The sequence below is a fragment of the Pseudophryne corroboree genome, chromosome 2 (genome assembly GCF_028390025.1).
Source record: "Pseudophryne corroboree isolate aPseCor3 chromosome 2, aPseCor3.hap2, whole genome shotgun sequence".
Classification (NCBI taxonomy): Eukaryota; Metazoa; Chordata; class Amphibia; order Anura; family Myobatrachidae; genus Pseudophryne; species Pseudophryne corroboree.
In genome coordinates, this window is record NC_086445.1 from 1000776632 (window position 1) to 1000802282 (window position 25651).

Below are 25651 nucleotides of genomic sequence, written 5' to 3' on the forward strand. Positions count from 1 at the left end.
GTTTAAAAAATCTTATTTATTTTATTTAAACCAATTATTTTTTTCTTTTTGCATTAATACTCTAATAAAAAAAAATGGAATCATGTATTGGAGACCTTGATCAACCATATTTTAATGCTTTCTAACATGAATAATGTTGCTAGGATTTGATTTATTTAACAACATTTTTTTTGTTTTTACAGTTTATCTGAATATATGTAGATAGACTAAACATATTAATACATAGTGACCTATTTATTTTTGCGGCCAAAATAACCAAACCCAGGCTATGTAATAATGCGGCTAGTAGAATAGCTATCGGTTGAGTTTACAAAGGGCAGTGATAACGTTATATTAGCGTGGATTACTGTAGCATTGATAAATATTGAAATCCGTTTTATTCAAAGCCAGCATTGTAAACCGGACGCATAGTAAATCTGAGTGGGCGGCAGGCACATTGCTTGTTTTTTACATTTTCATTACAAGTGCTTTCCCATTCATTTCAATGGGCAATTCATCTCAGTAGAGTTTCGACATATACAGTATTGCACAGGCTGTAAGCTACAATAAAATGCGTGGGGTTGTGAAATATTTGTGTTTTGATTTTTCAGTTATGTACTCTATAATTAGGTGCTGCGGATCCCTTGAGGCGCGATATAAATAAATGATGATGATAATAATAATAATACAGTAATAATTCTGTATCTGCCCCACATTGCGTGGAAGAATTGCAGCAGTTATTCTTGTGACCACTAGATGGCAGGAGCATTGCACAGTTTGTTATGAGAGGGAGGAAGCATGTCTGGTTATGTGGTGGGGGGACATTACATGCTGCCTGTTTGTTAGTGATGTTGCATCTAGTCCCAGCCTTATAGGGAGGAGCTGTGAGCCCATACAGTGCTTCTTCCATAACAATCCTTAGGACTAGTGGCTCTGCCAGTGTCACATCGTCTCCAGAACTGGCAGCATGGCTGGGGTACGGGTGGCAGTAGTCACAGGGGGCAACAAAGGGGTCGGCCTGGCTGTAGTGAGGGCCTTGTGCAAGCAGTTCCAGGGAGACGTGTATCTGACCGCCAGGAACCCCCAGCTGGGGGAGGAAGCTATCAGGGCACTAAAGGAGAAGGAAGGTTTGTGCCCCCTCTTCCACCAGCTGGACATCAATGACCTGAGCAGTATCCGAGCTCTGCGTGACTATCTGAAAGGAAAGTATGGAGGACTGGATGTCCTCATCAATAATGCTGGCATTGCATTTAAAGGTAAGTCCCCCCGAGTCTGGTGTCTTACCCACTCACTGTCCTGTGCCATGTCTTGCTGCACTGCCTGGCAGGTAATGAGTATACAGTGGGGCAGATGCACTAAGCCTTGGAGAAAGATAAAGTGGACGGAGATAAAGTACCAACCAATCAGCTCCCAACTGTCATTTTTTCAAACACAGCCTGTAATGTGGCAGGTAGGAGCTGATTAGCTGGTACTTTATCTCTTTCCAAGGCTTAGTACATCTCCCCCAGTCATTATGTTTGCCGCAATGGTGATTTATATTACAGTGACATTTGTAATTCAGATAAAGGGAGATTCTGATCATTATTATTCATTTAAATCAAAACCTGTAGAAAGTTATCGCTGATATCTGCTGTATTTTGTGTGGGGACCATAGGGACAGAAATTGCATTTTGCATTTTGTTTTCTTGCAACAAATGATAAAGCTGCAGATACTATCTCTCTAGCTGGTTCCGCCCATTTATTATTTTATATTTCTCTGACGTCCTAGTGGATGCTGGGAACTCCGAAAGGACCATGGGGAATAGCGGCTCCGCAGGAGACTGGGCACAAAAGTAAAAGCTTTAGGATTACCTGGTGTGCACTGGCTCCTCCCCCTATGACCCTCCTCCAAGCCTCAGTTAGATTTTTGTGCCCGAACGAGAAGGGTGCACACTAGGTGGCTCTCCTGAGCTGCTTAGTGAAAAGTTAGTTTTAGGTTTTTTATTTTCAGTGAGACCTGCTGGCAACAGGCTCACTGCATCGAGGGACTAAGGGGAGAAGAAGCGAACTCACCTGCGTGCAGAGTGGATTGGGCTTCTTAGGCTACTGGACATTAGCTCCAGAGGGACGATCTCAGGCCCAGCCATGGATGGGTCCCAGAGCCGCGCCGCCGGCCCCCTTACAGAGCCAGAAGACTGAAGAGAGGAGGAGTTATTTGGGGTCGGTCTATCGGACCTGGTGGCCACGGCAACGGCTGGGAAATCCACCTTTTTTACCCCAGGTCACCTCTCAGCAGAAAAAGACACCGTCTTTTCAGGCTCAGTCCTTTCGTCCCCATAAGGGCAAGCGGGCAAAAGGCCACTCATATCTGCCCCGGGGCAGAGGAAGGGGAAAAAGACTGCAGCAGGCAGCCTCTTCCCAGGAACAGAAGCCCTCCCCCGCTTCTGCCAAGTCCTCAGCATGAAGCTGGGGCCTTACAAGCGGACTCAGGCACGGTGGGGGCCCATCTCAAGAATTTCAGCGCGCAGTGGGCTCACTCGCAAGTGGACCCCTGGATCCTGCAGGTAGTATTTCAGGGGTACAAATTGGAATTCGAGACGTCTCCCCCTCGCCGGTTCCTGAAGTCTGCTTTACCAACGTCTCCCTCCGACAGGGAGGCGGTATTGGAAGCCATTCACAAGCTGTATTCCCAGCAGGTGATAATCAAGGTACCCCTCCTACAACAGGGAAAGGGGTATTATTCCACGCTGTTTGTGGTACCGAAGCCGGACGGCTCGGTGAGACCTATTTTAAATCTGAAATCCTTGAACACTTACATACAAAGGTTCAAATTCAAGAGGGAGTCACTCAGAGCAGTGATAGCGAACCTGGAAGAAGGGGACTATATGGTGTCTCTGGACATCAAGGATGCTTACCTCCATGTCCCAATTTGCCCTTCTCACCAAGGGTACCTCAGGTTTGTGGTACAGAACTGTCATTATCAGTTTCAGACGCTGCCGTTTGGATTGTCCACGGCACCCCGGGTCTTTACCAAGGTAATGGCCGAAATGATGATTCTTCTTCGAAGAAAAGGCGTCTTAATTATCCCTTACTTGGACGATCTCCTGATAAGGGCAAGGTCCAGGGAACAGTTAGAGGTCGGAGTAGCACTATCTCAAGTAGTACTACGACAGCACGGATGGATTCTAAATATTCCAAAATTGCAGCTGATTCCGACGACACGTCTGCTGTTCCTAGGGTTGATTCTGGACACAGTCCAGAAAAAGGTGTTTCTCCCGGAGGAGAAAGCCAGGGAGTTATCCGAGCTAGTCAGGAACCTCCTAAAACCAGGCCAAGTGTCAGTGCATCAATGCACAAGGGTCCTGGGAAAAATGGTGGCTTCTTACGAAGCGATTCCATTCGGCAGATTCCACGCAAGAACTTTTCAGTGGGATCTGCTGGACAAATGGTCCGGATCGCATCTTCAGATGCATCAGCGGATAACCCTGTCTCCAAGGACAAGGGTGTCTCTCCTGTGGTGGTTGCAGAGTGCTCATCTTCTAGAGGGCCGCAGATTCGGCATTCAGGACTGGGTCCTGGTGACCACGGATGCCAGCCTGAGAGGCTGGGGAGCAGTCACACAGGGAAGAAATTTCCAGGGCTTGTGGTCAAGCATGGAAACGTCATTTCACATAAATATCCTGGAACTAAGGGCCATTTACAATGCCCTAAGTCAAGCAAGGCCTCTGCTTCAGGGTCAGCCGGTGTTGATCCAGTCGGACAACATCACGGCAGTCGCCCACGTAAACAGACAGGGCGGCACAAGAAGCAGGAGGGCAATGACGGAAGTTGCAAGGATTCTTCGCTGGGCGGAAAATCATGTGATAGCACTGTCAGCACTGTTCATTCCGGGAGTGGACAACTGGGAAGCAGACTTCCTCAGCAGACACGACCTCCACCCGGGGGAGTGGGGACTTCACCCAGAAGTCTTCCACATGATTGTGAACCGTTGGGAAAAACCAAAGGTGGACATGATGGCGTCCCGCCTCAACAAAAAACTAGACAGATATTGCGCCAGGTCAAGGGACCCTCAGGCAATAGCTGTGGACGCTCTGGTAACACCGTGGGTGTACCAGTCAGTGTATGTGTTCCCTCCTCTGCCTCTCATACCCAAGGTACTGAGAATCATAAGAAGGAGAGGAGTAAGGACTATACTCGTGGCTCCGGATTGGCCAAGAAGGACTTGGTACCCGGAACTTCAAGAGATGCTCAGGGAGGACCCGTGGCCTCTACCTCTAAGAAAGGACCTGCTCCAGCAGGGACCCTGTCTGTTCCAAGACTTACCGCGGCTGCGTTTGACGGCATGGCGGTTGAACGCCGGATCCTGAAGGAAAAAGGCATTCCGGATGAAGTCATCCCTACCCTGATCAAAGCCAGGAAGGATGTAACTGTGCAACATTATCACCGTATTTGGCGTAAATATGTTGCGTGGTGTGAGGCCAGGAAGGCCCCTACAGAGGAATTTCAACTGGGTCGTTTCCTGCATTTCCTGCAAACAGGACTGTCTATGGGCCTAAAATTAGGGTCCATTAAGGTTCAAATTTCGGCCCTGTCGATTTTCTTCCAGAAAGAACTAGCTTCAGTTCCTGAAGTTCAGACGTTTGTCAAGGGGGTACTGCATATACAGCCTCCTTTTGTGCCTCCAGTGGCACCTTGGGATCTCAATGTAGTTTTGGGGTTCCTAAAATCACATTGGTTTGAACCACTCACCACTGTGGACTTAAAATATCTCACATGGAAAGTGGTAATGCTGTTAGCCCTGGCTTCAGCCAGGCGTGTCTCAGAATTGGCGGCTTTTTCCTATAAAAGCCCTTACCTAATTTTTCATACGGACAGGGCAGAATTGAGGACTCGTCCTCAATTTCTCCCTAAGGTGGTTTCAGCGTTTCACTTAAACCAGCCTATTGTGGTACCTGCGGCTACTAGGGACTTGGAGGATTCCAAGTTGCTGGACGTAGTCAGGGCCCTGAAAATATATGTTTCCAGGACGTCTGGAGCCAGAAAATCTGACTCGCTGTTTATCCTGTATGCACCCAACAAGCTGGGTGCTCCTGCTTCTAAGCAGACTATTGCTCGTTGGATTTGTAGTACAATTCAGCTTGCACATTCTGTGGCAGGCCTGCCACAGCCAAAATCTGTAAAAGCCCATTCCACAAGGAAAGTGGGCTCATCTTGGGCGGCTGCCCGAGGGGTCTCGGCTTTACAACTTTGCCGAGCAGCTACTTGGTCAGGGGCAAACACGTTTGCTAAATTCTACAAATTTGATACCCTGGCTGAGGAGGACCTGGAGTTCTCTCATTCGGTGCTGCAGAGTCATCCGCACTCTCCCGCCCGTTTGGGAGCTTTGGTATAATCCCCATGGTCCTTTCGGAGTTCCCAGCATCCACTAGGACCTCAGAGAAAATAAGAATTTACTTACCGATAATTCTATTTCTCATAGTCCGTAGTGGATGCTGGGCGCCCATCCCAAGTGCGGATTGTCTGCAATACTTGTACATAGTTACAAAAATCGGGTTATTATTGTTGTGAGCCATCTTTTCAGAGGCTCCTCTGTTATCATGCTGTTAACTGGGTTCAGATCACAAGTTGTACGGTGTGATTGGTGTGGCTGGTATGAGTCTTACCCGGGATTCAAAATCCTTCCTTATTGTGTACGCTCGTCCGGGCACAGTATCCTAACTGAGGCTTGGAGGAGGGTCATAGGGGGAGGAGCCAGTGCACACCAGGTAGTCCTAAAGCTTTTACTTTTGTGCCCAGTCTCCTGCGGAGCCGCTATTCCCCATGGTCCTTTCGGAGTTCCCAGCATCCACTACGGACTATGAGAAATAGAATTATCGGTAAGTAAATTCTTATTTTCTCTAACGTCCTAGTGGATGCTGGGGACTCCGTAGGGACCCTGGGGATAGACGGGCTCCGCAGGAGACATGGGCACTTTAAGAAAGAGTTTAGGTTCTGGTGTGCACTGGCTCCTCCCTCTATGCCCCTCCTCCAGACCTCAGTTTGATACTGTGCCCAGAAGAGCTGGGTGCTTTTCAGTGAGCTCTCCTGAGTTTGCTGAGAGAAAGTATTTTGTATTTTGTTAGTTTTTTTATTTTCAGGGAGATCTGCTGGCAACAGACTCCCTGCATCGTGGGACTGAGGGGAGAGAAGCAGCTCTACTCTCTGAAGCTAGGTCCTGCTTCTTAGGCTACTGGACACCATTAGCTCCAGAGGGATCGGTACGCAGGATCTCACCCTCGCCGTCCGGTCCCAGAGCCGCGCCGCCGTCCCCCTCGCAGAGCCGGAAGACAGAAGCCGGGTGAGTATGAGAAGTAAAGAAGACTTCACAGGCGGCAGAAGACTCCGTGATCTTCACTGAGGTAACGCACAGCACTGCAGCTGTGCGCCATTGCTCCACACACCTACACATACTCCGGTCACTGTAAGGGTGCAGGGCGCAGGTGAGGGGGGCGCCCTGGGCAGCATTTGGGACCTCATTTGGCAAAGTTAAACATATATACAGCTGGGTACTGTATGTATGTATGAGCCCCCGACAAGAATTGCATATTTAAGCGGGACAGAAGCCCGCCGCCGAGGGGGCGGGGCTTCTTCCTCAGCACTCACCAGCGCCATTTTTTCTCCACAGCTCCGCTGAGAGGAAGTTCCCCAGGCTCTCCCCTGCAGACACACGGTAGAAGAGGGTTAAAAAGAGAGGGGGGGGGGGGGGGGGGCACATAATTAGGCGCAAAACACAATATAAACAGCAGCTACTGGGTTAACATTAAGTTACTGTGTTATTCCTGGGTTATAGCGCTGGGGTGTGTGCTGGCATACTCTCTCTCTGTCTCTCCAAAGGGCCTTGTGGGGGAACTGTCTTCAGAACGGGCATTCCCTGTGTGTGTGGTGTGTCGGTACGCTTGTGTCGACATGTCTGATGAGGAAGGCTATGTGGAAGCAGAGCGGGAGCAAATGAATGTGGTGTCTCCGCCGACGGCGCCGACACCTGATTGGATGGATATGTGGAAGGTTTTAAATGATAATGTTAATTCCTTGCATGAAAGGTTAGACAAAGCTGAAGCCTCGGGACAGTCAGGGTCTCAACCCGTGCCTGATCCTATGTCGCAGAGGCCGTCAGGGTCTCAGAAGCGCCCACTATCCCAAATTGTTGACACAGATACCGACATGGATTCTGACTCCAGTGTCAATTACGATGATGCAAAGTTACAGCCAAAATTGGCTAAATCCATCCGTTATATGATTATAGCAATTAAGGATGTGTTGCACATCACAGAGGAAACCCCAGTCCCTGACAACAGGGTTTATATGTATGGGGAGAAAAGGCAAGAGGTGACCTTTCCCCCCTCACACGAGCTGAATGAGTTATGTGAAAAGGCTTGAGATCTCCAGATAAAAAACTGCAGATTTCCAAAAGGATTCTTATGGCGTATCCTTTCCCGCCAACGGACAGGTTACGCTGGGAATCCTCCCCTAGGGTGGACAAAGCTTTAACACGCTTATCCAAGAAGGTAGCCCTGCCGTCACAGGATACGGCTACCCTCAAAGATGCTGCGGATCGCAAACAGGAGGTTACCCTGAAGTCCATTTATACACATTCAGGTACCTTACTGAGGCCGGCAATTGCGTCGGCCTGTGTGTGTAGTGCTGTAGCAGCATGGACGGATACCTTATCTGAGGAAATTGATACCTTAGACAAGGATACTATATTGTTTACCCTGGGGCATATTAAAGACGCTGTCCTATATATGAGAGATGCTCAAAGAGACATTAGTCTACTGGGTTCTAGAATAAATGCTATGTCGATTTCTGCCAGAAGGGTCCTGTGGACTCAGCAATGGACAGGTGATGCCGACTCAAAAAGGCATATGGAGGTTTTACCTTACAAGGGTGAGGAATTGTTTGGGGAGGGTCTCTCGGACCTGGTCTCCACAGCTACAGCTGGAAAGTCAAATTTTTTGCCTTATATTCCCTCACAGCCTAAGAGAGCACCGTATTATCAAATGCAGTCCTTTCGATCACAAAGAAACAAGAAACTCCGAGGTGCGTCCTTTCTTGCCAGAGGCAGGGGCAGAGGAAAGAAGCTGCACAACACAGCTAGTTCCCAGGAACAGAAGTCCTCCCCGGCCTCTACAAAATCCACCGCATGACGCTGGGGCTCCACAGGCGGAGCTAGGCCCGGTGGGGGCACGTCTTCGAAATTTCAGCCACAAGTGGGTTCACTCCCAGGTGGATCCCTGGGCAATAGAAATTGTGTCTCAGGGATACAAGCTGGAATTCGAAGAGATGCCCCCTCACCGATACCTCAAATCGGCCCTATCAGCTTCCCCCCACGAGAGGGAAATAGTGTTAACTGCAATTCACAAATTGTATCTTCAACAGGTGGTGGTCAAGGTTCCCCTCCTTCAACAGGGAAGGGGTTATTATTCGACCATGTTTGTAGTCCCGAAACCGGACGGTTCGGTGAGACCCATATTGAATTTAAAATTCCTGAACATATACCTGAAAAGGTTCAAGCTCAAGATGGAATCGCTAAGAGCGGTCATCGCAAGCCTGGAAGGGGGGGATTTTATGGTGTCTCTGGACATAAAGGATGCATACCTTCATTTCCCCATTTATCCACCTCATCAGGCGTACCTCAGATTTGTGGTACAGGATTGTCATTACCAATTTCAGACGTTGCCGTTTGGTCTCTCCACGGCACCGAGAATATTTACCAAGGTAATGGCGGAAATGATGGTACTCCTGCGGAAGCAAGGGGTCACAATTATCCCGTACTTGGACGATCTCCTCATAAAAGCGAGATCAAGAGAGCAGTTGCTGAACAGCGTATCACTTTCTCTGGAAGTGTTACGGCAACACGGCTGGATTCTAAATATTCCAAAGTCGCAGTTGGTTCCTACGACTCGTCTGCCTTTCCTGGGCATGATTCTGGAACATTATCTAAACATTATCACCGTATATGGCGAAAATATGTTTCTTGGTGTGAGGCCAGGAATGCTCCTACGGAGGAATTCCAGCTGGGCCGTTTCCTTCACTTCCTACAGTCCGGAGTGAATTTGGGCCTAAAATTGGGCTCCATTAAGGTCCAGATTTCGGCCCTATCCATTTTCTTTCAAAAGGAGTTGGCTTCTCTACCAGAAGTTCAGACGTTTGTAAAGGGTGTGCTGCATATTCAGCCTCCTTTTGTGCCTCCAGTGGCACCTTGGGATCTTAACGTGGTGTTAAGTTTCCTGAAATCCCACTGGTTTGAACCACTTAAAACGGTGGAGTTGAAATATCTCACGTGGAAGGTGGTCATGCTATTAGCCTTGGCTTCGGCTAGGCGTGTGTCAGAGTTGGCGGCTTTGTCACATAAAAGCCCCTATCTGGTTTTCCATATGGATAGAGCAGAATTGCGGACCCGTCCACAATTTCTGCCGAAAGTGGTTTCATCTTTTCATATGAACCAACCTATTGTGGTGCCTGTGGCTACTCGTGACTTGGAGGATTCCGAGTTGCTTGATGTGGTCAGGGCTTTGAAGGTTTATGTAGCCAGAACAGCTAGGGTCAGGAAAACTGAGTCGTTGTTTATCCTGTATGCATCCAACAAGCTTGGTGCTCCTGCTTCAAAGCAATCTATTGCTCGTGGATCTGTAACACGATTCAGCAGGCTCATTCTGCGGCTGGATTGCCGCTGCCAAAATCAGTTAAGGCCCATTCCACTAGGAAGATGGGCTCTTCTTGGGCGGCTGCCCGAGGGGTCTCGGCATTACAACTTTGCCGAGCTGCTACTTGGTCAGGTTCAAACACTTTTGCAAAGTTCTACAAGTTTGATACCCTGGCTGAGGAGGACCTCTTGTTTGCTCAATCGGTGCTGCAGAGTCATCCGCACTCTCCCGCCCGTTTGGGAGCTTTGGTATAATCCCCATGGTCCTTACGGAGTCCCCAGCATCCACTAGGACGTTAGAGAAAATAAGATTTTACTTACCGGTAAATCTATTTCTCGTAGTCCGTAGTGGATGCTGGGCGCCCGTCCCAAGTGCGGACTTCTTCTGCAATACTTGTATATAGTTATTGCTTCATTAAGGGTTAAGTTATGGTTACATCAGGGTTTGACCTGATGCTCTGTTATTTGTCATACTGTCAACTGGTTGTTATCACGTTATACGGTGTGATTGGTGTGGCTGGTATGAATCTTGCCCTGGATTACCAAAATCCTTTCCTTGTACTGTCAGCTCCTCTGGGCACAGTTTCTCTAACTGAGGTCTGGAGGAGGGGCATAGAGGGAGGAGCCAGTGCGCACCAGAACCTAAATTCTTTCTTAAAGTGCCCATGTCTCCTGCGGAGCCCGTCTATCCCCTTGGTCCTTACGGAGTCCCCAGCATCCACTACGGACTACGAGAAATAGATTTACCGGTAAGAAAAATCTTATTATTTATATAACGTACACATATTCCGCAGCGCTGTACAGGTAATATCTCAGTCACTCACATCAGTCCCTGCCCCACTGGAGAGAATCTATGGGGCTAATTCAGACCTGATTGCACGCTAGGTTTTTCCGCTGCGCTGCGATCAGGTCAGAACTGCGCATGTGTATGCACCGCAATGCGCAGGCGCATCGTACGGGTACAAAGCGGATCGTTGCTGAGCGATGGATTTAACGAAGAATCCATTCGCACAGCCGATTGCAAAGAGATTGATAGGAAGAGGGCGTTTGTGGGTGGCAACTGACCGTTTTCTGGGAGTGTTTGGGAAAACGCAGGCGCGTCCAAGCGATTGCAGGGCGTGTGTCTGACGTCAATTCCGGGCAGGGCCGGACTGGGACTAAAAATAGGCCCTGGCATTTTTGAAGCACACAGGCCCACCTCTGTGACTCCTCCCCTTACTATTCCTGACTCCTCCCACTTAGTCGTCTATGTTCTTACAAATATAATTAATATTCTAACAACATACAGGCGTACATCATTCTCTATTAAAATATACTCAACCAGTGGTTGAAGTGGAAATTTGTAAGTGGGGGCAAGGAAATGTGAGGTTTGTAATTAAGCGAGCGCCGAAGGCGCGCGCTCGCTCCGGAAAAGGGGGTGTGGCCACTTAAAGGGGGCGTGGTCACTCAAAGGGGGCGTGGTCTTCAGTGTAGTTTACCACACCATACACCCACGCATTATGCACCACGATAGTAGGACCCCTTATACTATCTAGTACTGCTGCCCCTTTCACATTATACCACACAGTATGAGCCAAAATTCACATTACAGCACCCGGTATGAGCCGAAATTTACATTATATGCCCCCGATAGTGCAGTGCCAGGTATACAAATGCCCCCACAGTGCCAGGTATACAAATGCCCCCACAGTGCCAGGTATACAGATTCCCCCACAGTGCCAGGTAAACAATTGCCCCCACAGTGCCAGGTAAACAAATGCCCCCACAGTGCCAGGTAAACAAATGCCCCCCACAGTGCCAGATCCACAAATGCCCCCCACAGTGCCAGATCCACAAATGCCCACACAGTGCCAGGTATACAAATGCCCACACAGTGCCAGGTATACAAATGCCCCCACAGTGCCAGGTATACAAATGCCCCCACAGTGCCAGGTATACAGATTCCCCCACAGTGCCAGGTAAACAAATGCCCCCACAGTGCCAGGTATACAGATGCCCCCACAGTGCCAGATCCACAAATGCCCCCACAGTGCCAGATATACAAATGCCCCCACAGTGCAAGGTATACAAATGCCCCCACAGTGCCAGGTATACAGATGCCCCCACAGTGCCAGGTATACAGATGCCCCCACACTGCCAGGTATACAATTGCCCCCACAGTGCCAGGTATACAAATGCCCCACAGTGCCAACCAATTGCCCCCACAGTGCCAGGTATACAAATGCCCCACAGTGCCAGCAAATTGCCCCCACAGTGCCAGGTATACAATTGCCCCTACAGTGCCAGGTATACAATTGCCCCCACAGTGCCAGGTATACAATTGCCCCCACAGCAGCCAGTGCTGCAGCTACTTACCGCTGCTGCACTGCTGCTGCTGCTGCTGCTCCTCCTCCTCCTCCGGGCTGTGAGGGACGGGGGTGAGAGCGCCGGGCGCCCGCCAGCGCGGCTGTTTCTGGTGCGGCAGCGTATAGCATTCAAAGCAGCCGCCGGTTCGTGAGCCAATAAGAGCTCGCGGACCGGCGGCTTCTGATTGGCTGCCGGTCCGCGAGCTCTGATTGGCTCACGAACCGGCGGCTGCTTTGAAGTCTGCTATACGCGCCGCGCCAGACACTGCCGTGCTGGCGGGCGCCCGGCGCTCTCACCCCCGTCCCTCACAGCTCTCCTATCCTGTCAGCTGAGACGCGCTGCCGCCGGTCTGAGCGGCAGCGCGTCTCAGTGACCGCTGGACCGGCCCACGTGGCCATCGGCCCTTCTGGCATCTGCCAGAAGTGCCAGATGGCCAGTCCGGCCCTGATTCCGGGCAAGAACAGGCTGAAGTGATCGCGGCGGCTGAGTAAGTTCTGGGCATCTCAGAAACTACACAAAGTTTTTTTTTTTGCACCGCTTGGCTGCACAGGCGTTTGCACACTTGCAAAGCAAAAATACACTCCCCTATAGGCGGCGACTATCTGATCGCAGCGCTGCAAAAAATAGCTAGCGAGCGATCAGGTCTGAATTAGCCCCAATATTCCCTACCACATGCACACTAGGGTTCCTTTCTTATCAGATACCAATGAACCTACCAGTATGTTTTTGGACTGGGACAGGAAACTGGAACACTCGGAGGAAATGCACACATATAGAGGGAGAACGTACAAACTACACACAGCTGGATCATGACCTCAGTGCTGTGAGGCAGGAATACTAACCACTACACCATCTGTGCTGACAAATATGTGCAAGATGCGCAGGTGAATACCCGCACAATGATGGAAATAAGAGGCAGGGTCAGATACGGGGAAAGCTCTTTAGAGGTGAAATTTGCTCCCCTGCGAGATACAATGGTCGACATAAAAATGGTCGGCTGTTTTTTTTTTTTTTGTGGGGGGGGGGGGGGGGGTTGGCCACATATTGTATATTTCTCTTACGTCCTAGAGGATGCTGGGGACTCCAAAAGGACCATGGGGTATAGATGGGATCCGCAGGAGACATGGGCACACTATAAGACTTTGAATGGGTGTGAACTGGCTCCTCCCTCTATGCCCCTCCTCCAGACCTCAGTTAGATTCTGTGCCCAGAGAGACTGGACACACACTAGGGGAGCTCTCCTGAGTTTCTCTGAAAAGACTTTCTGTTAGGTTTTTTATTTTCAGGGAGACCTGCTGGCTACGGGTTCACTACGGCTGGCCGGCGGTCGGGCTCCCGGCGACCAGCATCCCGGCGCCGGGAGCCCGACCGCCGGCTTACCGACAGCTTGGCGAGCGCAAATGAGCCCCTTGCGGGCTCGCTGCGCTCGCCACGCTACGGGCACGGTGGCGCGCTGCGCGCGCCACACTATTTTATTCTCCCTCTATGGGGGTCGTGGACCCCCACGAGGGAAAATAAGTGTCGGTATGCCGGCTGTCGGGCTCCCGGCGCCGGTATACTGAGCGCCGGGAGCCCGACCGCTGGCATACAGAAGACCACCCGCTGGCTACAGGCTCCCTGCTTCGTGGGAGTGAGGGGAGAGAAGTCAGACCTACTTCTTCTGAGTAAAAGGCTCTGCTTCTTTAACTGGACACCATTAGCTCCGTCTCCCGACACTGCTGCCCTCAAGGATCCTGCGGATCCTAAGCAGGAAACGACATTAAAGGCCATTTATGTCACTACGGGTGCACTCCTCAGACCTGCCGTGGCGTCGGCATGGGTGAGTAGTGTTATAGCTAAGTGGGCTGATAATTTGGCATCTGACATGGATACCCTGGATAGGGATAACATTCTTTTGACTCTCGGTTATATCAGGGATGCTGCAGCTTACCTAAAGGATGCGGCGAGGGATATTGGCCTCTTGGGATCAAGGGCCAATGCCATGGCAGTCTCGGCCAGGAGAGCACTGTGGATTCATCAAAGGAATGCTGATGCCGACTCCAAGAAAGCTAAGGAAGCTCTCCCTTATAAAGGTAGTGTCTTGTTTGGTGACGGCTTTGCTGACCTGGTGTCTACCGCTACAGCGGGTAAATCATCTTTTCTTCCTTATGTTCCAGCACAACAGAAAAAAGCTCCCCATTATCGGATGCAGTCCTTTCGGCCTAATAAAGACAAAAAAGGAAGAGGCTCGTCCTTCCTTGCTTCAAAAGGTAGAGAAGGGGAAAAAGGTCACCTGCTGTGTCAGGCTCCCAGGACCAAAAATCCTCCCCGGCCTCTGCCAAGTCCACCGCATGACGCTGGGGCTCCCCTACGGGAGTCCGTGCCGGTGGGGGCGTGTCTCCGACTCTTCAGTCAGGTCTGGTTTCACTCGGACCTAGATCCTTGGGTGTTAGACATAGTGTCTCAAGGGTACAAACTGGAGTTTCAGGAGGTGCCCCCCCCCATCACCGATTTTTCAAATCAGCCTTGCCAGTTTCTATCCCAGAAAGGGAAGTAGTGAGTGCTGCGATACAAAAGCTGTGTCTCCAGAGTGTCATTGTCCCGGTACCCCCGTCCCAACGGGGAGAAGGGTTTTATTCGAGCCTCTTTGTCGTGCCAAAGCCGGACGGCTCGGTCAGACCGATCCTGAACTTAAAATCCCTCAATCTGTATTTAAAAACTTTCAAGTTCAAGATGGAATCTCTTCGAGCTGTGATCTCCAGTCTAGAAGGGGGGGATTTTATGGCGTCAGTCGACATAAAAGATGCCTACTTACACGTCCCGATATATCCTCCAGATCAGGCTTTCCTGAGATTTGCGGTGCAGGATTATCATTACCAATTTCAGACGTTGCCGTTTGGGCTTTCCACGACCCCGAGGGTCTTCACCAAAGTGATGGCGGAAATGATGGTACTCCTACGCAAGCAGGGTGTCACAATTATCCCGTACTTGGACGATCTCCTGATAAAGGCGAGATCGAAGGAGCAGTTGCTAAGAAATGTGGAACTCTCCCTGACGGTTCTGCAACATCATGGTTGGATTCTAAATTTGCCAAAGTCTCAGTTGATTCCGACAACTCGGCTGCCTTTCTTGGGCATGTTCCTGGACACGGAACTGCAGAGAGTGTTTCTTCCGGCGGAAAAAGCTCTGGAAATCCAATGCATGGTCAAGGAGATTCTGAAACCGGCAAGAGTGTCGATTCATCAATGCACTCGAGTTCTAGGGAAGATGGTTGCGGCTTACGAAGCCATTCCGTTTGGCAGGTTTCATGCCCGGGTGTTTCAGTGGGATGTGCTGGACAAATGGTCCGGGTCTCCCCTGCACATGCACCGGAAAATAAGTCTATCTACCAGGACCAGAATTTCTCTCCTGTGGTGGCTGCAAAGTTCTCACCGTCTAGAGGGACGCAGGTTCGGGATCCAGGATTTGGTCCTGCTGACCACGGATGCAAGTCTCCGAGGCTGGGGAGCAGTCACACAAGGAAGAAGTTTCCAGGGAAAATGGTCAAGCCAGGAAACTTGTCTCCACATAAACGTTCTGGAGTTAAGAGCCATTTACAACGGTCTTCTGCAAGCGGAACACCTTCTTCGAGGTCTACCTGTCCTGATTCAGTCGGACAACGTAACAGCGGTGGTGTACGTAAACCGCCAGGGCGGGACAAAGAGCAGAGCGGCGGAGGCCACGAGTTCTCCGCTGGGCGGAAAAACGCGTGAGCGCTCTGTCAGCAGTCTTCCTTCCGGGCGTGGACAACTGGGAAGCAGACTTCCTCAGCAGACACGATATCCATCCAGGAGAGTGGGCTCTTCATCAAGAGGTATTTGCAGAAGTGACAAGGCGTTGGAGCATTCCTCAAATAGACATGATGGCGTCTCGCCTCAACAAGAAGCTTCCGAGGTATTGTTCCAGGTCAAGGGACCCCCAAGCCAGTGCAGTGGACGCCCTGGTAACTCCTTGGGTGTTTCAGTCGGTATATGTGTTCCCTCCACTTCCTCTCATTCCAAAAGTGTTGAGGATCATAAGACGAACAAGGGTTCAGGCAGTACTCGTCGTTCCAGATTGGCCACGGAGGGCCTGGTATCCGAATCTTCAGGAATTGCTCATAGAAGATCCTTGGCCGCTTCCTCTCAGAGGGGACCTGTTACTGCAGGGGCCATGTGTATTTCAAGACTTACCGCGGCTGCGTTTAACGGCGTGGAGGTTGAACGCCAAATCCTAGCTCGAAAGGGTATTCCCGGGGAAGTCATCCCCACTCTCCTTAAGGCTAGGAAGGAGGTCACGGCGAAGCATTATCACCGTATTTGGAGAAAATATGTGTCGTGGTGTGAAGCCAAGAAAGCTCGAAGGAGGAGTTTCAGCTGGGTCGTTTCCTCCATTTTTTGCAGGCAGGTGTGGATGCAGGCCTGAAATTGGGTTCCATCAAAGTGCAGATTTCGGCTTTATCTATTTTCTTTCAAAAAGAATTGGCTGCCCTTCCTGAAGTTCAGACTTTCGTGAAGGGAGTGCTGCATATCCATCCTCCGTTTGTGCCACCTGTGGCACCGTGGGATCTTGACGGGGTGTTACAATTTCTTATGTCTCACTGGTTTTAACCTTTGCGAAAGGTTGAGTTGAAATTTCTCACTTGGAAAGTGGTCATGCTTTTGGCCTTGGAGTCCGCCAGACAGGTGTCGTAATTGGCGGCTTTGTCTCACAAGAGCCCATATTTTATATTCCATGTGGATAGAGCGGAATTGAGGACTCGTCAACAATTTCTGCCGAAGGTGGTGTCTTCGTTTCACATAAATCAACCTATTGTGGAGCCTGTGGCTACGGATGCCGTGGCGGTGCCAAAATCTCTCGATGTCGTAAGAGCTTTGAAAATTTATGTCGCCAGAACGGCTCTTGTTAGGAAAACGGAGGCTCTGTTTGTTCTGTACGCTTCCAACAAGATTGGAAATCTTGCTTCCAAGCAGACTATTGCACGGTGGATTTGTAATACGATTCAGCACGCTCATTCTACGGCTGGATTGCCGTTGCCGAAGTCGGTGAAGGCCCATTCTACCAGGAAGGTGGGCTTATCTTGGGCGGCTGCCCGAGGGGTCTCAGCACTTCAACTTTGCCGAGCAGCTACGTGGTCGGGTTCAAACACTTTGCTAAGTTCTACAAGTTTGATACCCTGGCTGATGAGGACCTCATGTTTGCTCAATCGGTGCTGCAGAGTCGTCCGCACTCTCCCGCCCGGTTTGGAGCTTTGGTATAGACCCCATGGTCCTTTTGGAGTCCCCAGCATCCTCTAGGACGTTAGAGAAAATAGGATTTTAATACCTACCGGTAAATCCTTTTCTCCTAGTCCGTAGAGGATGCTGGGCGCCCATCCCAGTGCGGACTGTTCCTTGCAGTTGTATTGTTAGTTGTTGTTTTCGGTTACACGAAGGTTGTGTATCGGTTATGTTCAGCTTGTTGCTGTTTTTTGTTCATACTGTTATCTGGTATTCCTGCTAATCCAGTTGTACGGTGTGTTTGTGGTGTGAGCTGGTATGTATCTCACCCTTAAGGGGGGTACTCACGGAGCGATATTCTAAGCAATCTGACTAGATTGCTTAGAATATCGGCAGGATCGCTCCGTGTGTAGCCCCCTCGGCGATAGCGATGCGCGGCCCCGCACATCGCTATCGCCGCTGCTAGATTGGCCTGCATGCAGGCCAATCTAGCGGGTCGCTCACTTCACCCGCTGGGTGAAGTGAGCGGCCCCCCCGTCTCCCCCCGCACGCTCAGCACAGATCGCGCTGTGCTGAGCGGCAGGAGAGATGTGTGCTGAGCGGTTCGCTCAGCACGCATCTCTCCTTGATCGGCCCGTGAGTACTGGGCTTTAGTTTAACAAAAATCCTTTTCTCGAAATGTCCGTCTCCCTGGGCACAGTTCCTATAACTGAGGTCTGGAGGAGGGGCATAGAGGGAGGAGCCAGTTCACAACCATTCAAAGTCTTATAGTGTGCCCATGTCTCCTGCGGATCCCGTCTAATACCCTATGGTCCTTTTGGAGTCCCCAGCATCCTCTATGGACTAGGAGAAAAGGATTTACCGGTAGGTATTAAAATCCTATTTTTATGTTCTGTGACCACCGTCAGTACAAACATGGACGTTCGCTCCACTGCCGCTCGCCACAGGTTACTATTCCCAATCGTAGTCCACGTGGACCTGTTGCCCATATGGCGTAAACCTATTGACTATCTGGCTAGACTGTGTAGATCTGTCGTCCGGATACGTAGAGAGCAAGTATTGCTCTACAGCTATCTAACATTTTTTGCTATTCAGCGAGCATGAAAACGTAAAATAAAAACTCCTTTAAATATTATTTTATATAACGTCATCTCACAACGGCTCTTCAAACGCTGCACTTAATTTATTTATTATTATTTTATTTCAACAGCCGCATCCCGGTTACTGTGACCAGCAGTGATCGGGCAGCCTGCTGCACCCCCCTCGCCCGGCGACTCACGCCAGGCTTCTCGCGCTGCATGGCGTATTGATGCTGGATGTATGAGGATGCATTTGTAGAATACAAAGCGCAGGAAACACAGTTCGGCAGCAAAATCTAAATGGACCCGCGATTATAACATAGTGCGAGCGAGATAATTATATATAAACTCTCATTCTTTATATGCTGCGTACAAACTGCCGGGGTCGGAGGTCATGTATGGTTTACTTAATACTAACAGTGATCAGCAAAGCTGAAATACACCTGTTATTAAATATATAAAACTTTGTTAAACAATTTGATTATTTGATCGGTGATGTTTTCATAAACTTGTATTTCCCCAGTGGCTGACACCACCCCGTTTGGTACCCAGGCTGAAGTAACCATGAGAACTAACTTTTTTGGCACTCAAGACATTTGTAATGAGCTACTTCCACTAATTAAACCAAATGGTAAGTTTATAGCGGTGGTCATGGGAGGTCATTCCGACCTGATCGCTGCGCTGCAAAAAAAACGCCAGCGTGCAATCAGGTCACTACTGCGCATGCGTATATACCGCAATGCACAGGCGTGTCGTACGGGTACAAAGCGGTTCGTTGCTGTGCGATGGATTTAAAGAAGAATCCATTCGCACAGCTGACCGTAAGGAGATTGACAGGAAGAGGGCGTTTATGGAGGGCGTTTATAGGTGGCAACTGACCGTTTTCTGGGAGTGTTTGGAAAAAAGCAGGCGTGTCCAGGTGTTTGCAGGGCGGGTGTCTGACGTCAATTCTGGGACCGGACAGGCTGAAGTGATAGCAGCGGCTGAGTAAGTTCAGACCTACTGAGAAACTGCACAAAACTTTTTTGTACCGCTCGGCTGCATATGCGATCGCACACTTGCAAAGCGAAAATATACTCCCCTATAGGCGGCGACTATCTGATTGCAGCGCTGCAAAAAATAGCTAGCGTGCGATCAACTCGGAATGACCCCCCATGGTCTGTTCATAGTAACTAATTAAACCAAATGGTAAGTTTATAGCGGTGGTCCCGGACTGTCTACTGTCATATATTACCAGTGTTGTACGAGGGTGGTTCAGTAAATAAGGTAACGACTGCGTAAACTGATCCAACTCATACAAATATATATCATTAATAGTATGTCCTTGGTACAGATTATTTTTCCTCATGGTCCCCATACTGGTCTAAGCATTTGTTCCAAGGATACACCGAGACATCTATCCCGGCATAGAAGAAATCCGTGTCATCTCCTGAAGCCAGATGTTATACACAGCAGCCTCTGAGATGTTCAGTTAGGGGCAAATTCAGTAGGAATCGCAAGTAGCGATTCGTACAGAATTTTTGCTGAGGTTGTGTGGGCGCATGCGCAACGGGCCCTACTGCGCATACGCCCACATTTTCTGCGGGAGGGGAGCGGCAACGCTCCGTTTTCTGGGAGGAAACAGAGCGTTGCGGGGGCGTGCCAGCCAAAACGGTGGGCTGGTACGCACAATCGGGGGGGGGGGGGGTCGGGGGGCGGTGGCTGCGTGACGTCACACGCAGCCGATGCGACAGGAAAAATGGCGTCGGGCCTCCTGTGGCCGTAGCTAAGCTGAGCCGGCAGGAGTCATCCTTAATTTCTGCTAACAAGCAGAAATTGCGAAGCGAACGCAATTTCTGCTTGTAGCAGGGGGGAGGCGCCGGTCAGCATGCTGGGAGGCCTTGCCCAGCGCTGGCCGGCCCCCAGCATGCGTGCTAAAGGTTAGCAAATTCTGCTGATTAGCAGCATCCGCTATCCTTACTCAAATGGCCCCTTAATCAGCAATATCACCAAAGTGTCTGTCCTCCTGCATCCGATCTTCAGTGCGGCACAAATTGCCACCTGTGCTGGGCGTGCTTGGCCGGCTGGAGCGCCGCTCATCTTGAACGTCTGTCCTGCCGTTATCAAAGTCCACCAAACCCAAACCTGTGTCCGTCACATGACGCTATCGCCGTACACCTGGACAAATCAGCGATGAATCTCAGCTGCTGAAGTGCCCTTTAGATGCAGAAATCTGATCACACTACGCACCTCAATGTGTGACCATGTTTCCGCCAGCCCCCGCCATCTTACAGCTGTTGTTGGGACAGTATGACTGATATGAGGCGCAGTGTAATGCCGTGAGGGGAAGAAGCGGCCTACCTGCTCTGGCCTGGCAGGAAATTTGCCTGAAAATGAGAACATTACACACGTGAGAGGTTTTCTCGCTTACTGAACCACCCTCGGAATAAAGGGCCAGTTGATGCACACGCAGCAAAATATGTAAAGATTTAATTTGGGGTCTCTAAACAAGAGATAACACCAACACCCGCAAATGGCCAATGGGGGTCATTCCGAGTGGATCGCACGTAGCAACTTTTTGCTGCCCGTGCGATCAACTAGACGCCACCTATGGGGGGAGTGTATTTTTGCATAGCAGGGCTGCGATCGCTTGTGCAGCCCTGCTATGCAAAAAAAGTTTTGTGTAGAACAAGACCAGGGTAAGAGTTACTTACCCTGTGCGATGAACCCAGCGTTACAGGTTCCGGAGTTGACGTCAGACATCCATCCTCCAAACACCTCGACACGCCTGCGTTTGAATCTCCACACCCAGGAAGCGGTATTTTTACGCCCGATTCTGCCTTCCTCCTGTCAATCTTCTTCGGTCGCCGGTGCGACTGCTTTCTTCGTTAGTGGCGTCGCTGCCCGGCGACGGCAACGCCGCGCCTGCACAGCGCGGACGCCGCGCATACGCAGTTCTGACCCGACCGCACGGATGCGAAGAAGTGCAGCCTGCGATCGGGTCGGAATGACCCCCCAATGTGTTAAGGCTGTGCATGCATCCGAGTTGCACGGCGAATGCGTCACACTTATCCGCACACAGAGACGCAGCACAGAATCTGATGCATGGTCTGAGAATTTTAGTGGGCGTTTGGGGATGTAATGGGGGTGGCGAGGCTGATGTGGGGGTGACGCTCATAGTTCTGCATTCAAAGACGCACCGCCGCTCACACATTAGGCCGTACTAGGACGGAGAAACTGCGCTTGTCATAGGGCAGGTGCAAGTTTGTACGGTGAGCCTAAATACACACAGTGATGGAAATCCACTGTCCTTACACGCTGCTACACTAATACATTCATTCAAAGGCAATGCAAGCATACATCTGGTTTATATTACATTATATATACATATCCTGCAACATATACTGTATGTTATTAGGTTAGAATTCAGGGATGCGTTTATCTGACCGGCGCTTGGGATCCTGGCAATCAGCGTGCGAACACCGGAATTCCGAATGTTCGAAATGCGGCCACACGGAATGCCGACACACAGCCTCTATTCCCACTCGTGGGTGTCCGCGACAAGGGGCTTTGTTGCGCTGCCAGAATCCCGGGTTGAATTTCTGACCGCCGGGATCCCAGCGACCGGTAACGCATACCCAACGCAGAATTCAAATGGGTCGCTGGATTCCTGCGCTCTGTTCGCAATTAAACCCGTGTCACTAAAGTGTGGGTATCTGATCTGTAATGTGGTAGTTTCTTTGTGTTGTGAAATGGGGGTCCACAAGGGAGGGAGGGAGAATAAATAGCGTGCCGCCGTGCCCGCAAGGGGCTCATTAGCGCTCAGCCAGCTATCGGTATGCCGACGGTCGGGATCCCGGCGCTGGTATGCTGGTCCCTGGGATCCCGGCCACCAGACACTCATACTACACCCTACAGAGCAGCTTAGGATTTTCAGTATGAAGGAATGAGCTCTGAACATGTAATTACTGTCCTGTAACAATCTATTGACTCTGTATGTCCTGTACTTCAAGGGAGAGTGGTCAACGTGTCCAGTATGGTCAGCTCTATGTCTCTAGCTAAGTGCAGCCCGGAACTACAGGAGAAATTCCGCAGTGACACCATCACAGAGGAGGAGCTGGTGACACTCATGGAGAAGTTTGTAGAAGACGCCAAGAAGGGCATCCACCAAAAAGAAGGATGGCCGAACACTGCTTATGGGGTGTCCAAAATTGGCGTAACGGTGCTATCCAAAATCCAAGCTCGTCGGCTAAAGGAGACCAGGAAAGGAGAAGGCATTATCCTCAATGCCTGCTGCCCAGGGTGGGTGAGGACCGACATGGCTGGACCCAATGCTACCAAGTCACCTGATGAAGGTGCCGTGACACCAGTATATCTGGCTCTCCTCCCACCAGGAGCTGATTCACCCTATGGGGAGCTGATCAGTGAAAAGAAAGTCTTGGCATTTTAGTGTTTGTGAGATCCCAACCTGCCGAAACTGTATGCCCACTTTCAGACTTAACCTATGAAAGCCTTTACTGATATTCTGAGTTAACATCCCTTTGTTATCCTTGTCATTCTTTGTTATAGAAATAAAGAGTTACTTTGCTTAAATAATAAGTGGTTTTCTTTTTTTTTTATTACTGGTGTTTATAAGTGCCACAAACTTCAACAATGCCATACAGAACAGTAGTATAAACAGGGTAAACCTAAATAACATAAACTACAATACAATAAAAATATAAATTTCATAAAAGCAATCACAAGCAAGGTAACAATAATGTAATAGAATAACAAAAAGGCAATTCTAAGGATATATGGCAGAGCTGGCCAAACCAGTCCTCGAGATCTACCAACAGTTCACATTTTCCAGACCACCTAGCTGGTGCACAGGTGTAGTCATTACTAATTAAGATGTGCTGCATTAATTCCTAACTGACAATTCTACAGATGTCCGGGAGGCCTGGAAAACATGAACTGTTGGTAGATCTCGAGGACCGGTTTGGCCAGCCCTGATATATGGAATACGTGTTTTGGCAGCATTGAGGGAGAAGAAGGGTCTACTCCTGGTGATGATCCAGAGATGGAGACAAAGGGAGATGGGCTAAATATTGGGGGGGTGAAGTCCAGGCTGCAGACTTGGGTAACCTATGATGAGATTGTGGTGTTATCATCATTGAGGTAGAGGACAATAAACTTGATTTTGTACATATTTAGCTTTTGAACATTTTGAAGCATCCAGGATGGGTTGCCAGAGAGATAATCGGAATTTCTAAGGAGGGATGGGCAGATTAGTTTGCCAAGTGAGGAAGCCACGGACAATATACAGCGACAAAGGTCATGGGGGGGGGGGAAAGAGGGGGTGAAGCATCAGATATGAAATATGTTCCATTCTCAGGGGGAGATTTATCAAAGATTGGAGAGAGATAATGTGGGGAGAGACCAGGCAACAACCATCAACTCCTAACTGCCATGTTACAGGCTGTGATTGAAAAATAACAGGATCTGGTTGGTTGGTAACTTTATTTCTCTCTAAGCTTTGATAAATCTCCCTGTTAGTCTTTGCTACTCTTGGTGATTGGTATCACATTAGGGTGGGACTTGAGTAGGGGAATGTTCTTGTTTTACATTGTGGGTGGAGCAAAGTGGAAGCGGGACTTTTTATTTGTTATAGTTACTGTTTTTCTGATTATTGTTCAGTACATTCATACTTCTATAAGCCATTAGTGCCTGCTGCTTATATCCTGTGTTTGGTGATCATATAATTTGTATTCTCAGTCTATCTTGATCTTTCTTAGTTTGCATCATTCATTGTAATATCTCACTCTCACCTTTTGTTTTAATACATGTTATTTCAATAAATAAGATTTTTGGGGGAAAAAGAAAATCTTATTTAGCCTTAAAGGGTGCCCCTCCCCTACTCACAACGGAGACGTCAATGTTCTGTACTGAACCAATATTTCTAAATTGCAGCTAACCATTTATTAGTACCCGATGACATCAGGATGCATTCTAACTTCATGTCTCAGTGATGTCATTGCTTCCTCGTTAATTGATTGTATGAATTTTAAACACTTGGTTCCTCCCACAATATGGCTGCCTCCACTGGGTAGGAGAATATGACACGTCCATATGGCGTAGCTGTGCTTTTAGCGATATCCTGAGGACATGGCTATTACTGGTGCAAGATGCATTCATTATGGCATCTCTGATTGATTGATTGATTGATTGATTGATTGATTACGTAGTGTGTGCCATTGATTAGCCATATAGATAAGATGTGGATAATGTGTATATTGTGTTCAGTACTGGTTTGCATTGACCACTTAATTGGCGTAGTCACCTGTGATGCAACCGCAGCCAGCTGGGGTTTCGCTGGTCATATCCAATGCCTCCGTGTCTGCTGCTCCAACCCCCGGAAATTTGGGAGGAGGTAGTGAAATGGCTACCTCAGTGAACAAGCCTTACTGGGCAAAACGCACGTCCTGCAACCTACCCGGGCATCACTGGTCTTTGTGCACAGGACCAGATCGGAGCCCTGACTGTCTGATAACTAAGTATCATATAATTTTCTTCTAAAATCTAATCTCTCCTTTTTTTCTATTCCATTCTCTAGAGACATTCTCTTTTTTTTTTTTTTTTTACTGGTATGAAACCATTCCTATTGTATGCAATTAGCTCTGCCTATCCTTAAGATGTGTATTCCCAAATATAATTACATAAGGAGGTATGACCTCACATAGCACATATTACTGGAGACAGAAATTTTGCCTTTGTTAAAATATTTAGGGTTTACATAATACAATTAGACTACATACAGCTTACTAACTCTCAAACTCCCAGATAGAGGATCCAAACCATGGGATACAATATAGAACTACATAATGGCCCTCATTCCGAGTTGTTCGCTCGCAAGCTGCTTTTAGCAGCATTGCACACGCTAAGCCGCCGCCTACTGGGAGTGAATCTTAGCTTATCAAAATTGCGAACGAAAGATTCTCAAAATTGCGAATAGAAATTTCTTTGCAGTTTCTGAGTAGCTCGATACTTACTCTGCCACTGCGATCAGTTCAGTCAGTTTCGTTCATGGTTTGACGTCACAAACACACCCAGCGTTCGCCCAGACACTCCCCCGTTTCTCCAGCCACTCCCGCGTTTTTCCCAGAAACGGTAGCGTTTTTTCACACACACCCATAAAACGGCCAGTTTTCGCCCAGAAACACCCACTTCCTGTCAATCACATTACAATCACCAGAACGAAGAAAAAACCTTGTAATGCCGTGAGTAAAATACCAAACTTCTTAGCAAATTTACTTAGCGCAGTCGCAGTGCGAACATTGCGCATGCGCAATTAGCGGAAAATCGCTGCGATGCGAAGAAAATTACCGAGCGAACAACTCGGAATGAGGGCC

General features: G+C 49.2%; 1 protein-coding gene across 1 annotated transcript; it reads left to right on the top strand.

Annotated features, from left to right (window-relative positions):
- The first annotated feature begins 748 nt into the window (after positions 1-748).
- Positions 749-22859, top strand: LOC135050235 (carbonyl reductase [NADPH] 1-like). Its single transcript, XM_063956532.1, has 3 exons — positions 749-1235; positions 18805-18912; positions 22274-22859. Exons 1-3 carry the CDS (start codon positions 947-949, stop codon positions 22708-22710), a joined length of 834 nt encoding a protein of 277 aa, XP_063812602.1. The 5' UTR covers positions 749-946; the 3' UTR covers positions 22711-22859.
- The last annotated feature ends 2792 nt before the right edge of the window (positions 22860-25651 follow it).

Excerpts from the sequence above, each read along its gene's own strand:
- LOC135050235 (XM_063956532.1), top strand. The coding sequence starts at position 947 with ATGGCTGGGGTACGGGTGGCAGTAGTCACAGGGGGCAACAAAGGGGTC. Across the intron at positions 1,236-18,804 it reads TGCTGGCATTGCATTTAAAG|TGGCTGACACCACCCCGTTT; the intron begins GTAAGTCCCCCC and ends GTATTTCCCCAG. Across the intron at positions 18,913-22,273 it reads TCCACTAATTAAACCAAATG|GGAGAGTGGTCAACGTGTCC; the intron begins GTAAGTTTATAG and ends CTGTACTTCAAG.